The 14,112-nt window shown below is 57.1% G+C and overlaps 1 protein-coding gene across 6 annotated transcripts in view; it reads left to right on the forward strand.

Annotated features, from left to right (window-relative positions):
* The window catches only part of TXNRD2 (thioredoxin reductase 2), a 48,255-nt gene that overhangs the window by 22,923 nt on the left and 11,220 nt on the right, over positions 1–14,112 (forward strand). For all 6 annotated transcript variants that reach the window (XM_037067410.1, XM_037067415.1, XM_037067411.1 and 3 more), the window contains 3 exons: positions 2,034–2,053; positions 2,842–2,933; positions 4,302–4,476. In XM_037067410.1, the coding sequence (XP_036923305.1) occupies positions 2,034–2,053; positions 2,842–2,933; positions 4,302–4,476 (287 nt within the window). The remainder of the gene's footprint in view (positions 1–2,033; positions 2,054–2,841; positions 2,934–4,301; positions 4,477–14,112) is intronic.

A 14,112-nucleotide genomic window follows, 5' to 3' on the forward strand; every position in this document is an offset into this window, starting at 1 on the left:
CCTGGCACTGAGAGGTGTGGGGCTCGGGGGCTGGAGAAGACACCTCCCCGAGTGGCAGTAGTTGTGGGGTCAGAGCCTTGAGGTGGCATCTGTTGTGGGACCAGGGTGTAGAGGCTCTGGCCTGGTGAACATGGCCCAGCTACAGGCCCTGAGGGTGGGAGGGGGCTGGCCCACACTGAGAGCAGGCCCCGGGGCCCCCACCCCTCGTGCCACCTCCCCGAGGCCCATTTGGTATTTCCTGCGCTGGCAGGACCGCCAAGGAGCCAGGTGCCTACCGTGAGGCCCTCACTTCGTGTGGGTATTCCCCTTGGGGGGCAGATCGGGGGCCTCACACTCGAGAGGCAGGTGGAAAGCTCTTTAAGCCAGGACTTCACGGACCTGAATTAAGGCTTTTGTTTCTGTTTCCTCCCCCCATTCAGATTTTGAACAAGAAAGCCTCTCCTGTGATTAGGCTAATTCCGCTGTAGTTATATCTTCATGTAAAATGTTTGCACACTGAAAGGCACAGGGTATAACGCTGCCCAGAACACGCAGAAAATTGAATCGGCCTCAAAGGCATAGGTGGCTTCCGGCGTGGCCTGATGCCCTTGTTTTGGCATCCTAATGCAGTGACAGGGCAGGTGTGTCCAGCCCTCAGGACCTCACTCACCCCCTTCCCCCGCCCGGGTCCAGCAAGCTAGTCCCCTGACTTGCGATGCTGCTGGCACTGCTGTCCTCCCTTGGCTGGCCAGGGCCTGCATTGGTCACTGTGACTTGTTATCACAGTGACTTTGTGAATTTGGTATCTTAAAGTTTATACCTTTTACCATATACATCAAGTCCAAAAAAAGTTAAGTTGGGGTTTGTCCCTTTCGGAAATATACCTATGCCCAGACATACATACATGGTACCATACGGGTGCCTGGGTCCCCAAGGCTTCCTCCTGTGCTGAGCTCACTGCGTGGAGCCCACCAGTGACTCCACAGCTGTGTCTCCAGCTCTCGAGAGGAAGCCATGCGCCAGTTGCTTCTCAAAGGGCACCTGCGGGAGCGTTCCACGGGATACGCCACTTCTTGAAATGGAATTATATCATTAGTACCTGCCGGGATTAGAGCTGACATTGGGCTTATCCATCCTTACATCACCTCCTCTTGTTCAAAGGCTGAAGGAGTGATCTGACAAGCCCACCCACATGTCTCCTCCCAGGCTGGGAGTTTTCATTGTGCATCAGGTTCCATGCACGTGCGCATGTGTGTGCATGTATGCAAGTGTGTGCATGCATGTGAGTGTGTGTGCATGCAGAGTGTGGAGCTGAATTACAGGAGAGGATTTGCACTGCTGTGGCAGATATTTTACTTGGTTCTGTCAGATCCCAGTGTCCTGTGTCTGTCCCTCCACCCAGGTCCCTTTTCCTTGCTCCGAGGAGCTGTGTCCCCAGGCCCTGGGCCTATGTGTGCTGGGGCTGGGGACGCAGGCGTCAGCCTTCCAGCCTGGCCCTCCATGATCCGAGGCCGTTCTGCCCTTAGATGATGCTTTCCAGTAGCCCCCGCCCCACACTGTCTGGTCCCCTCCCTACTCTGCAAAGCGCCTCTTGGTTTGTGCCCTGGCTTTGGGAGGTCCAGAGAGACCCCAGGGCAGAACTTACCTTGGGACAGAAGGAAAGCCCTTCGGCTTCCCCTGACCAGATTTTTCTCAACCTCTCCACACAACCTGCGTCAGCCCCACTTCCGGAGCCTTTTGTGGGACATGTGCTGTTTTGTCATCAGCCACTCATGTCCTTCACCGCCAGGCAATTTTCTGATCCAGTGACACTGTTTGTCATGTTGTACTTCACAGCTGCAGGCCCCGGGAAGTGGGTTTTGTACCCGGGACAAGCTGTTTGCGCAGTCGGCCTCTGCTGACTCGTCAGCTGACCAAGGGCCTTGCACGAGCGAAGGCTGGAGGGCCCCGTCCCCGAGGCGGAGCCCGCACTCGGAGCAGCTGCTTGTGCATGACGGTAGGCCTCATGTGAGACTCACTCCTGTTCTTTCTCTCCGTATCCACTCCTCTAACAGGTTGGTGGTCGGAGCCAGCTGTATCCTTTGCCAGCATACAGGTGACAGTGGGCCGCGCCTACAGTCCTGAGAGTGGAGGCTCGGTGCCCAGGCCCCCTCCCCCCACTGCTCTCCCTTCGTCAGGGAGTACACTCTGCTGCCTGGAAGTAGGCACTTACAGGGCCACTTGGGGTGGATGGCCTGTACTCAGGGGACAATTTTAGGCTGACCTTTGTGGCAAGGGCTTCCTGGAGACCATTCCTGAGCCACACACTGAGGCAGCAGGGCCAGCTGGCCACAGCCGTGGGGCAGGCGATCCTCCCTGGAGAGCAGCCCCACTCACGCAGGCCCACTCCTTTAAGGAGCAGTAGAACCAGGGGAGGTCAGGAGAGGAGCCACTGGAGGCTCTGGGGTCAGGAGGGGGGACATCATGGGAAGATGAAAGCGTTGGGGCTGCTGGCCCAGGACGCAGGCCAGAGCGGCTGCCTTGTGTCTTTCACAGAGGGGGTGTTTTCTTTCTGTCACCACTCGGACTCCACAGAGTGGGCCCAATCCTGGAGGCTGAGGTTAAACTCCAGGGAGTCTGGACAGGCGCCCCGTGGGAGCAGAAGGCACCCGGCCCATGGGTGCTAGAGGGGGCCCTACCTCATCCTGGACTGCATGTGAGAGATGGGGGCAGGGGGCGCCCGGCGGCTGGTGTTGGAAGCCTCCTTCCGGCTGGCTGGGGATTGGTGGGGGGTGGGCTGCTGGCGTAGGCCCTGGGGATCTTGCCACTTGATGCCCAAGGTCACGACCAGCTAGTTAGCATTCCTTAGCCTGTCCCTGGCAGACGTGGCCCTGGAGTGTGCCGGCTTCCTCACCGGGCTTGGGTTGGACACCACTGTCATGATCCGCAGCATCCCCCTGCGGGGCTTTGACCAGGTAACACCCGGGGGCCGGCTCCCACCCTGGGGCTCTGCTGTCCCCAGTTCGTGTCGTGTTTCCTCCCCAAACTGCCCCAGCCCAGGCAGGAGCAGGAGTGGACTGGGTGTGTCTCAGTCTTTAGAAACTGGCCCTTGAGCTGAATGAGAAGGCTGTTCCTACAATATAAAACACCTGCCAGAGAGTGGCAGCAAGGGTTGTCACGTCGAGCATGTGGCAGCTCTGGGCAGGCTGGCCAGCCTCTGAGACATTGGTCATTTTGTCAGTAAGTGGCAGGTGTATGTCAGTAGAAGTGCTGTCCCCCACCTCCTTGCTGAGCCCCTCTGGGGTCCAACAGGGGGGCGGGTGCCACCTCAGCAAGGGTAGCACCAGGCAAGGGAGCAGGTGGCAGACTGGTGACGCCCTGGATGGCCACTTCGGAGGACAGCAGCTCCTGCCCCAGTACTAGCCACCCGCCAGAGGCCAAGAGATGTGACCTGTGAGCCAGGGTGGGCGCTCAGTTCCCCTGTGTGTGGGCTGAGCACTCAGGGCACCAGCACGGCTTCCAGGGCCATGCACTGAACAGAGGCAGCACCGGCCCCACGCTCAGGGTGCCCATTGCGGGCCCCCCAACGGCCGAGTGGCAGGAGCGCAGAGCGCCTCCTCGCCGGGGCTGCACCATGCAGGCTGTCCTCACACGAGGCTGGGATATAGACTCCCGTGCTGACAGCAAACACACCCATGTGAACAGTATGTTGAGGGTTTTTTAAACTAAAAACTCTCCAAAGAAGGGTCACCTGTTAAATCCAGGTCTGGGGTTGTTGTTAAGATGTCAAACCCTCCATGCCCCACAAAAGAAGATAGATCACCGTCCAGCACACGTCCCTGCTGCCTTCGGTCCACCTCCGCTCCCGGGCCTGCCCACCCTGCCCGGGTGATGCAGGCACTTGCCCCTTTGTGCTCTGCCCACCACGTGCCATTTGCCCATTCATCTGCCACTTCACTGGGTGCAGAGTCCCCAAGTGTCTGCCACCAGGACACAGTGAAGACAGTTAATTAGCATCTAAAGAAGAGCCCAAAGGTCAAGTGCACCCTAACTGGGGTCCTTAGAGTTGGAGCTGGTGGGGGGGGAAGGGGTGCCAGATGCTCTTCTGTCTCTTCTCTCAGCTCCACAGAGAACAAGGGGACCCAGAGGTGGGAGGGGATCTGCATGGGGCCACATGGAAGAAGGGGTTGGGGCATGAACCCTCTCCTTTGAACATACCCCACTCGCCCCCACCTCAAGGGCTTTTCAAGGAGTCAGGGGGCCAGGTCCTCTCTTCCCAGCCATCGGTAGTGGCATCTTCACTGCCACCTGTTCCTCACAACATGTGTTCTTGTGCTTGGCAGCAAATGTCATCGTTGGTCACGGATCACATGGCTTCTCATGGCACCCGATTTCTGAGGGGCTGTACCCCCTTGAGAGTGAGGAGGCTCCAGGACAGCCAGCTGCAGGTCACCTGGAAGGACCTCGCCTCTGGCAGGGAGGACATGGATACTTTCAACACTGTCCTGTGGGCCATAGGTAAGGGTGTGCAAGACATGTGTACACGTGCGTGAGTGCACGCACGTGAGTGCACGCACAAGCCACATGTGGAGAGCAGTGGCCCCAGGGTCTCCGCCCATTCTGCCGGCTCTTAGGTGGGCCGGCCGCTGCAGAGCGCACCTTGTGGGCCATCGTAAAGACTTGTGGGATTGCTTCTGATACCTGCCAATGGGTTGCTTTGAGCTCTGCAGGTCGTCACATGCTAGCAGGGTTCGTTTTATGGCCTTTCCAGAAGTCACACTTCAGGTTTCCAAAGACAGCATCCAAGATAGGGCAGAGGCCTCAGGCCTTTTCCAGCCAGGTCTGGGCTGTCTTCTTATCCTCCAGTTCTCTGAGAGGCCTGGGGGCAGCTTTCGGTGGGGGCGAAGCCTGGGCAAATGTGGCTGTGCAGAACTAGCCCATCACTCACCTTGCAGGACACACTCCTTCCCAGGTTGGGCCCTTCCTGCACCCCTGGCCCAGCCTACTTGAGGAGAAGGATGGAGAGTGAGGGCGTGGGGTGAGGGAGAAGAGCCTGGCTCAGGGCCTGGACCTGGCTGGTTGGAGGGAGGGAGGGGAACGGGCTCTGAGGAGAGGCCTGGCCCTGAATGGGAGGTCGTGCCATCAGGAGCCAGACCTCTGCTTGGACGCTTCTGCTGTGGCTTCTGGGGTCAGAGTGTTGTTTTCCTGATCACCTGTCAACTTGCAGGTTTAGAAGCTGGAGCAATCGAGGTCTTGCTTGTTCTTGAGTTTTGCCGTTTGAGGGCTTTTCTGTGACTGTGAGCCTGGACTCAGAGTCCATGTGGCAACAGAACTGTGGTCAGGCTCCTTGTCAGTGTCAGCAGAGCCCATGGTTACTGAGTGCCCAGAGGGGCTGCCCTGTCGGGGTTCGTTAAGACCCGGTGGCCCAGTTCCGATGCCGCCTGAGGTGGGTGCCTCCAGGGCAGAGCAGAGCTGCGTGCAGAGCACATGGTTTCTGAGAAGACTGTTCTCCCCGAGTTGCTCAGAATGACTGGAAATTGAAAGGTGAGCTGCACCCAGGGAGTCAGAGCTCTTCCTTTTCTCTGGTTGAGGGAGCAGACTGAGGAGCAAGGAAACAGGTCAGAAATGCCCCACAGGGAATTTAGTGCCTCTTCATAAAAATGCAACCAATTACCAAAGGAAATGTTATTTGTTAAAAAAATATATTTTCTTTATTTTTTAGAGAGGAGAAAAGGGAGGGAGAAGGAGAGGGAGAGAAACATCAATCCATTGCCTCCCAGACACCCCTATCTGGGGACCTGGCCCACAACCCAGGCATATGCCTTGACTGAGAATAGAACCAGTGACCCTTCGGTTCATAGGCCCGCACTCAAACCGCCGAGCCACACCAGCCAGGGCCTATTAATATTTCCTCCAGGGTTTGAGGAGAAGGATGGAGAGTGATGGATCAAGGAAATATTATTGATCAAATCATAAAAGTAGATTTTAAGTAGGTTTATTCTGATGAACAAACACTATGAAAGATTGTGTAACTATTCAGACCCAGAAATGTAGGTTGACGTTTAATATCTTAAACTCCATTCTAAACTGGGAGGTGGCACGTTTCGCCCCTCCCACCCGCACCCCAGCACTACCCCTTCGTCTCCCAGTGTCTCTCTGCACCTCCGCATCCCTGGTCTCGGCCTTTGCACTGAGGTGCTAGCCACCCCCGGAGCTACCTGTGGAGGCCGTGCTGAGGGCAGCAGCTCAGAGGGTGAGGGGCTGTGCCCGCATAAAGCCTGAGGGCCCCCACCTCCCAGATGGGGCCTGGCGGATGACAAGAAGCAAGGTCCCCCCAGCAGGCAGGCCTGCCCTCCCCCACCAGGAGTCCATTTTATTTTTTGTATTTTCGAAAAGAGCATCCCCAGACAGTCTGCCCAGGGTGATTGATGCTGGGGGTGTAAGCTTTTCCCAGCCCTTGGCCTTTGACCTTGCTTCCCCAGGCGGCGCTGTGGTGGCGGCGGTTTCTGGCACGCCTTCTGGGGCTGCACGGGCATGTGCTGACTTTGCTGCTCGCTCCTGGGCCAGGTTTTGTAAACATCAGGAGCCGCTTCCCAGTTTAACAACTGGGAATGTTTTCTGCCGGTTTGCCCTGTAAGCCTTTAACCAGGCTCTATTTCTACTTGCAATAAAGGATGATCCAATCCAGGAGGTTAAAATAAAATGCCCCAGGGGCCCACATGGCTGGCTCAAACAGAGCTCTTGGACTGGACATCCCACCCCAGCAAGTGAGCTGGGTTTTGACATCAGTTAAAAACAGAAAAGGGAAGGACACCCCTAGTGCCCCGTGGACATATGCTGAAGGCTCTGCAAGGAGCTCCCATGGGGCCTAGCCCAGGAGCCATGTGCTTGATGCCTGGGCCACAGCCTGTGACGACAGTGGACATAGGGATGGCAGAGTCGGCCCTGCAGTCTGGAAGCCAAGGAGGACTCAGAGCCTCTTCCTCAGGCAGCCTTGATCTCCACGAGGTGGATTAAACACATTAGCAGTTAAAGCAGTTAATTGCTGTGCAGGGGGCCCCCTCATTGTTTGTCTCTGAATCACCCACCCACACCAGGTGTCTCAGATAATAGACTGGGAACTCGCAGCGAGGAGGATTTCCTGTCTGCAGATGTGCCGATTACAGTGCTGAGTGAAGACAGTCAGCCTGTGCTGCCGGCTCGAATTCACCCTGCACAGTTAACCAGTTGTGGCCTGAATCCCCGGCTGTCAGGGGAGCCGGCCAGGCATCAGGAGTGGACGCCTCTGAGCATAAAAGCTTCCAAGCTGGTGGTCAGCTTTAGCTCAGCTTAGATTTTGTTTTAAAGCATGGACGAAAGGCGTTTGGGCCGCAGCCTGAAAATCACGTGCTGAAACCCCCACCCCTCAGCATCTCCAGCCTCTCGGGAAGGTTCTGTGTTCCTCACTCGAGGGAAGGATGAAGGCTCTGGTGTATCCATCCCTGGGCCGTGGGAGTCCTGCCCACTGTCGGAAGAGCCTGGATGGCTGTGTTCCCAGGGTGCATAGTGCCGGGAAGGCCGTCCCAGACCCACCTCGAGAGCCTCCATAGTCTGCTGGGTGAGACCTGGGGGGTTCAGCCCCTGAAGCCATTTCCTTCTCTCAGGCTGTATCTCAGCAGAAGAGCTGTTGTCCCCCCTGCATGTACCACCCACAGGTAGGTCACTTCTGACCTTCTAAAGAGAGTTTTATCAAAGGAGCCAGCAGGCTCAGGCTCTCAGGCGCTGGAGGCCCAGCGTTCCAGCTTCCATCCGCCACCACACTGCGGCCCCCACCACTAGCCACTCTGAGTGCAGCCCACCCACACGGCCTGTGTGCTTGGACCCCAGCCAGGGACAGGTGGTGCCCAGGGAGCCCGCGATGGGGGCCCACCGTGCCCAAGGAGGCGAGCACACCTGCCCAGGATGGACTGCAGCCTGGGGCTCTTCTTTCTCTGCCCCAGGGACTTGGCTCCCTGGTGTGCATGCTAGCCATCCTCACTCAGCTATGGTCCTCCGATGGCTCCCACACACCACAGATACAGCTCCCGAAAGACCTGAGGAATTTCCCCCACAGGGGGCAGGAGGCAAAGCAGAACTGAGCCCCCGAGGCTGGAGATTTGTGGGTGGGAGTGCTCCAATTCAGCTGGAAGGAAAAGGCAGTCCAGGGCCCTGGCTCTTCCTGAAGGCCAGGCACACTGGGGAGGAGCTGGTAGCTGACTGGATGTAACCTGCTTGGTACAAGCCCCAGCCCAAAGCCAGCAGGCCTGTTCTCTGGGACCGCATCTTGCTGTGGCTGTAGGAAAGCATGTGTGTGGCTCTCTTACTCCCATTGGGGACCCTGCAGTGGCCTGGCTGTCACAGGCCACATACAGAAGACTGCTTTGTGACAGATACCTCAATTCACCCAGTACCAGCCCCTTCTCTCGAGGTAAAGGGACCGGCCTTGAAGAATGCAGTGCCCTGCTCCGGCCGTGCTGACGCCTTTTCATGTTAGAGCAAATGTAAAGTTTGTGATTACTGACATCAGGGAGACCCAAATCAGCTCGTGTATGTGGTTCATTTTGTAGGAAAAGCAGGTAGTTATGGAGCTCAGGCCTGTGGGCACCTTTCACAGGCCCAGGAAAGGGGCCGCAGCCTTCCCTACCGCACTGTGCGGCCACTGCCCCTGAAGCAGCGCCGTTGGCTCCGTGGCCTTTGTGTCCCTCCTCCCCAGCTTACAGTGGCACTAACCCATGGCAGGAACCAGGAGGGGCAGCGGGAAAACAGCACCCTGTGCTCCCAGGCTGGCCTCTGGCCCTCCGCTTGGGGTGAGCACACTGCCAGTAACAGAGGGCTGTGCGGGGCCAGCTTCTCCTTGTGTCCCCGTCACCTTGCCCCATAGCCATCAGACCCAACCGGCCTGCCGCGGGGCTCCTGGAGTCAGGTGGGGGTCTTTTCTCCAAGTCACAGGCAGGACTTATGGTTGGAACTGCAACCAGTTAGGAAAAAAGGAAAAACAAACCCTAAGTGAAAGCTCCTCTAGAGATAAATGGGCACAGTGCGTACATATTTGTGGGCACCATCTGAATTCTGCAAGTGCCACCTGCAGCAGCCAGCCAGCAGGAAAATTGTATCTGTAATTGTTAAAACTGTAATTGCTACCTGCTGTGGAGCCTGTTCCTTCCTGGGGGCGGTCCCATGGACTAGGCTGTAGCCAGGCCTGAGCCGGAGGTTTCATTGAGGCCAAGGGCTGACTGTAAGGCCAAGTGTGGCTTATCTTACCCTATGTCAGCTCATACACAGGTTTAAACAGGAAAGACCTATGTGGTCCCCAAGGATTAAGCTCGCCCCTCTTAGCTAAGGAGCCTTTGAGGTAGAAGACTCCCTCCTAGTGGCCTGGGGGGCACTGGTAGGCGCTGGTAGTCGCAGCAAGCAGCTGGCCTCAGGTCACACGAAGGTCCCCAGGCCCAATCACTCATTCAGCAAACACTGAGCCCTGCCTGAGGCATTGAGACCAGCAGGATAGCTGCTCTCCTCTGTCCCCTGGGGGCTTACAACTGTGGGCAGGGTCTGGGACCCACCGAGAAGGGGCCTGTTGAGAAAATTAAAGAAGCCCTTTGCCATTGGTATTATTTTCCCTTAAGTCTCAAGGATGACAAGATACATATAATACGTTTTTGAAAAGTAGGTCTCCAGAAATCCAACCAGACTTTCCAAAGGTGTGAGTTCCCTTTTATACCTGGTCCATGGTGCTTCACAGGCTCGGCACAGTGGGAGTGGCCAGCCCTGGGGGGCCACATGTCCCTCAGGAGGGTTATCCAGGGGGCTCTCCATGAGCTGCTGCGGGGCCCTCACCATCCTGTCCAGCCTCCTGGGCTCCCGACCTCCCGGCACTGAGCTTCCAGCTGCTTCCTTTAAATCCTTGCTGCGTATGTCTGATCACAGGCCCTCCTTTGCCCTGTCGTCCCCCTGCTGGTGCTTAAATCTGCCCTCGTTACACGGATTGCCCTTCACTCATCAGAACATGTGCTCCAGGCAGGCGTGAAATTGGAGGGAATGCCCTTCTTCCCATAATGGATGAGAGAGGCACGTGAAACTGCATGTGCCCGGTTGTCTGCATCCCTGTGTCCAGCAGAGCAGGTCGTCATCGACCACCAGCTGCCTTCAGTGGGGTTTCCGGCCCCCAGCCGTCCCCAGCTGGATGGACGAGTGTGGTGGCCAATGAGCAGCTGCAGCTGGTGGGGCCATCAGAGGAGGGCTGGCCTGGTCCAGTTGTGCCGAGAACACGTGGGTTGAACGCTGATTCTCCACCCCTTCAGGGCCTGGGGTGCCCCGGGTGCTGGGCGCTGGGAAGGAGGGACTGTTTCACCTCAGAGACGCCAGGGGTTACATGATCCTCCAGAGAGACTCTGGCCAACAGACAAGGCTGGGCCTGTGAGGGAGGCAACTCCAAGGGCAGAAAGGTGTGTGGGCCCATTCACACGTTTATGCAGGTGGTTGTTACCTCTGCGGAGGAAGCGAGAACGTTTGTTTGTACCTGGAATTTTAATGTTCTCGCTTGCTCTTACAATGGCAGAGTGTCATATGTGTATTCCATAAGAAGCTCTTACACATTAAGAAAGTCGTGAAAATATTTATAAGTGAATGAGAAAAGACAGGAACTGACAATTCACAAGGAAATAAAGTTAATCAATGCATGGCCCAAAAATAATTTTACTAGTAAAGATCAGCACTGAGAGAGAGGGGAGCGCCACTGTCCCCCGACCCCGCCACACCCGATGGGAAGGAGCAGAGCCTAAGAAGGAGCCCTGGGGATTCGGCCTCCTGCCCCGCCCTGCCCTGCCCCACCTGCCCAGTGGCCCTCTTCTGCGGGCCTGCCCTAAGGATGTAAACTGACCCATGGACGAACCGCCATCTCCATCCCAGTGGTGTCCAGGGAGCAGAGACTTGGGAGCCTCTGAAAGTGGTCACTTGGTGGACCCAGCTGGGTGCCAAGAGTCCAGGCTGAAGGGGGAGAGATTCCGTGGGCTTGGAGTGGGTGGCCTGTGTACTAGGGTGAGGAAAGTGCCATGTGTGACATGCAGGGTGACAGAGATGGGGAGACAGTGGGGGCTTCCCTCTTCCCCAGATCACCTGGGGAGCACAACCCTTATTTTTGCATAGGATAAAAGGAAAAGGGTCAGCCCTGGCTGGTGTAGCTCAGTGGATTGAGCGCGGGCTGTGAACCAAAGGGTCACTGGTTTGATTTCCAGTCAGGGCACATGCCTGGGTTGCAGGCCAGGTCCCCAGTGGGGGCCACGTGAGAGGCAACCACACAGTGATGTAAAAAAAAAAAAAAGGAAAAGGAAAAGGGTCAGGGAGATGACTGGGTGCCCTTGCCTGCATCTTGCTTTGTGCCATTTACGTGCAGGCATTGCCTTTGCCCATTGTCTTTGTGGCAGAGCTGCCCTGCCTGTGTAGCCAGCCATAGGGTTCCACTGTGGTGCCCATTCTCCCCCTCCTCTGGGGCTCAGGGCCCGAACTGGGTGGGGGCCCACACCGTGTGACTGTGCCCCAGCCCCCGTGGGGAGGCGTGATGCTGCTCTGAGTGTAAGAGAACAGAACTCTGGAGCGTCACGGGGCTGGTCCCTCCCTCCTCGGCGACTGTTGCCCATGGTGGGGGCGCAGGGCTGCCCATGGCCCTGTGAGTCTTGTCATAGCTCTGGGATGTGTCCCCATGGTGTGAGGAGCCTGGGTGGAGGTGGGGCCCCAGCCCATTGCAGCCCTCACCCCACACACGCCCTGCTGGTGTAGTTGCAAACCCTGGAGCACCGTGGCTGTCCTTCTCTGGCCTGCCTGGCGCGGCCTTTCTTTCTCTTCTCTGTTCATCCCAGAAGCATCTGGTGAGTGCTCACTGCGTGCAGGTATCTTCTTTGCCACACGGTTTAGCCCTTCTGCCCTTCCACCCTAACCAGCCTCCCACTTACCCCTTCTACCAGTGGTCTGACTCACACACGCATTCTCATGAGCATTCCGAGTTTACGTACATAGTACATCCTTCAAACTTCAGGCTTCAGAGTGGACTGCAGAGGCGGCCACCGACTGCACGCCTTTGTTGTCGTCTCCTCTTCCTACTTTTACACTCGTCAGTGTGGTAGTCCCCCTCCTGTGCATGGTTTCGCCTTTCGCTGTTTCAGGTACCTGCAGTGAACTGTGGTCTGAAAATACTAAATGGAACGTTCCAGCAACAAACACTGCCTGTGTTTAAATCGCACCTGCTCTGAGTAGAGGGGTGAGACCCTGCACGATCCTGCTGCGTCCTGCTCTGGGACGCGAGTCGCCCCTTCGTGCAGCTTCTCTGCGTTGTGTCTGCACCCCACCTGCTTGGCAGTGAGGAGCCGTGTCAGTGAGCAGACCGCTGGCCGAGGCATTGCCGTGCCTGTGTTCAAGCCACCCTTATTTTGCTTAGCAATGGCCCCAAAGCATGAGCTGTGACTCGGGCAGTTGGAACATGTGAAAGGGAAGCCACAGAGTCCTCCCTTCAGGGAAAAGGCATGTTGTGTGTGACGGGGGTTACCAGCCAGCGTGCCGTGGCGCGCTGGGGTGCCACAGTTCTTAAAACACTCAGTACCTGACTTTTTAGTCAGGGGCACTGACCTCTTTTCCCTCAGATTGTCAAATTAAAAATGACAACAGGCCATCTAATAGCCGTCTAGTGTGGATGAATCAAAATTATACCTATTTTTTGTCAGATCGACAAAAAATATATTTTTTCATATGCTGCAGAATTCTAGTAATTAGCTTATGTGTGCCATGAGATGAAAAAGGCTTGAAATCACTGAACCTATCAGAAAAAATAAGCATCTATGGGGCTCAGTAGAGTCCATGGCTTCAAGCATCCAGGGGGGGTCTTGGAATGTTGTATCTCTGTGGACAAGGGGGGACCACTGTATTTTCTTCAGGACCTCGATGTGGTCTGGCTGGCATCTGCAAAGTGTGTAGTTGCTATGGTTACCATGAGGTGCATGAGGAAATGCTTTCGGCCTCCTGTAACCGGCCAGGCAGGAGCTCGGGAGTGTGGTCGGCATCAGAGTGAGGTGGGCCCAGGCCACCAGCTCGCCCTGCTGATCAGACACTCCAGCCCCAGCGCAGAGCAGTCAGCAGGAAGCCGAGGTCCTGGTGAGCTGCTGTGTGCTGTGCTCCTCAGAATCAGCGGCCTGGGGTGGAGCCAGAGGGCTGTGCTATGAGCAGCCTGCCTGCAGGGACCCTCGGCCCAGCCAGCAGACCCCTCCTGTCCTGCCCACACAGCCCAGCCCCTTCCCAAATGGACGAGGACTCCTGGGTGCCCTCTGGGTCCAGGTGGCCAATCCCCCTTATCCAGGGGTGGGACCTGGGCCCCCTGGGCATCTTGTCTGGGGCAGGACAGGCTGGGGTATGTCCCACTCTGCATTCTCACGGGTCTCCATTCAGATGACGCTAGTGCTGTCAGAAGGCAGGGATCTTGCAGCCTCTTGTGGCCTGTGTCTGGTCTGAGTGGTGGTGGGTGCCAGCCTGCCCGGCACCCGAAATCTGTGGCCAAGCTGAGTGAAGAGGCTGGAGCCGGCTCTCCGCGAACTTGAGAAGCATGGCTTAGCCGAGTCTCTGTTTTGACTTCCCACTCCTAGAGAGCAGCTGGAGACGCGGTTTCCCTTTCACACGGCTTGGTCTTCCAGATGTTCAGATTGGCACCACCCACCACCCGCGTCTGAGCCACTGCGAGATGTGGGAACTGTGCCTTAGGAACCATTAATTTTTGCTGTTAGGGGATTGCTCTGAGCCTCTCGGGGCCACGAGGGGCTGCCCGCCACCCTCCTAGGAATGGCAAGAAGAGCTGCCTCTGCCACCTCCTGGCTCAGTGAGGCTGCATCGACTGAATTAGGGAGAAAGGGACCTCTGCTGGCAGCTCAGCTGTGATGACACCCAAGGCTGTGTCCTATAGGAAACTTGGCCCCCACACCCCCAGGGGCCACCGTGCTCTGCCCTCTTGGCCTCTGTACCCAAAAGCAGGGTTAACCGAGCTGACTGCACCAAGGGTGGGTGTGGTGTGCTCTGCCCCTCGGCCCAGGTCTCCTCTCAACTCTGGGGGTCTCCAAGCTTGGACTGTCTGCTGGGCAGGTGCCACAACACACGGGAGGGAGA

This window comes from Sturnira hondurensis, unplaced genomic scaffold, assembly GCF_014824575.4.
Source record: "Sturnira hondurensis isolate 20B ecotype Veracruz unplaced genomic scaffold, ASM1482457v3 Scaffold0017254, whole genome shotgun sequence".
Classification (NCBI taxonomy): domain Eukaryota; kingdom Metazoa; phylum Chordata; class Mammalia; order Chiroptera; family Phyllostomidae; genus Sturnira; species Sturnira hondurensis.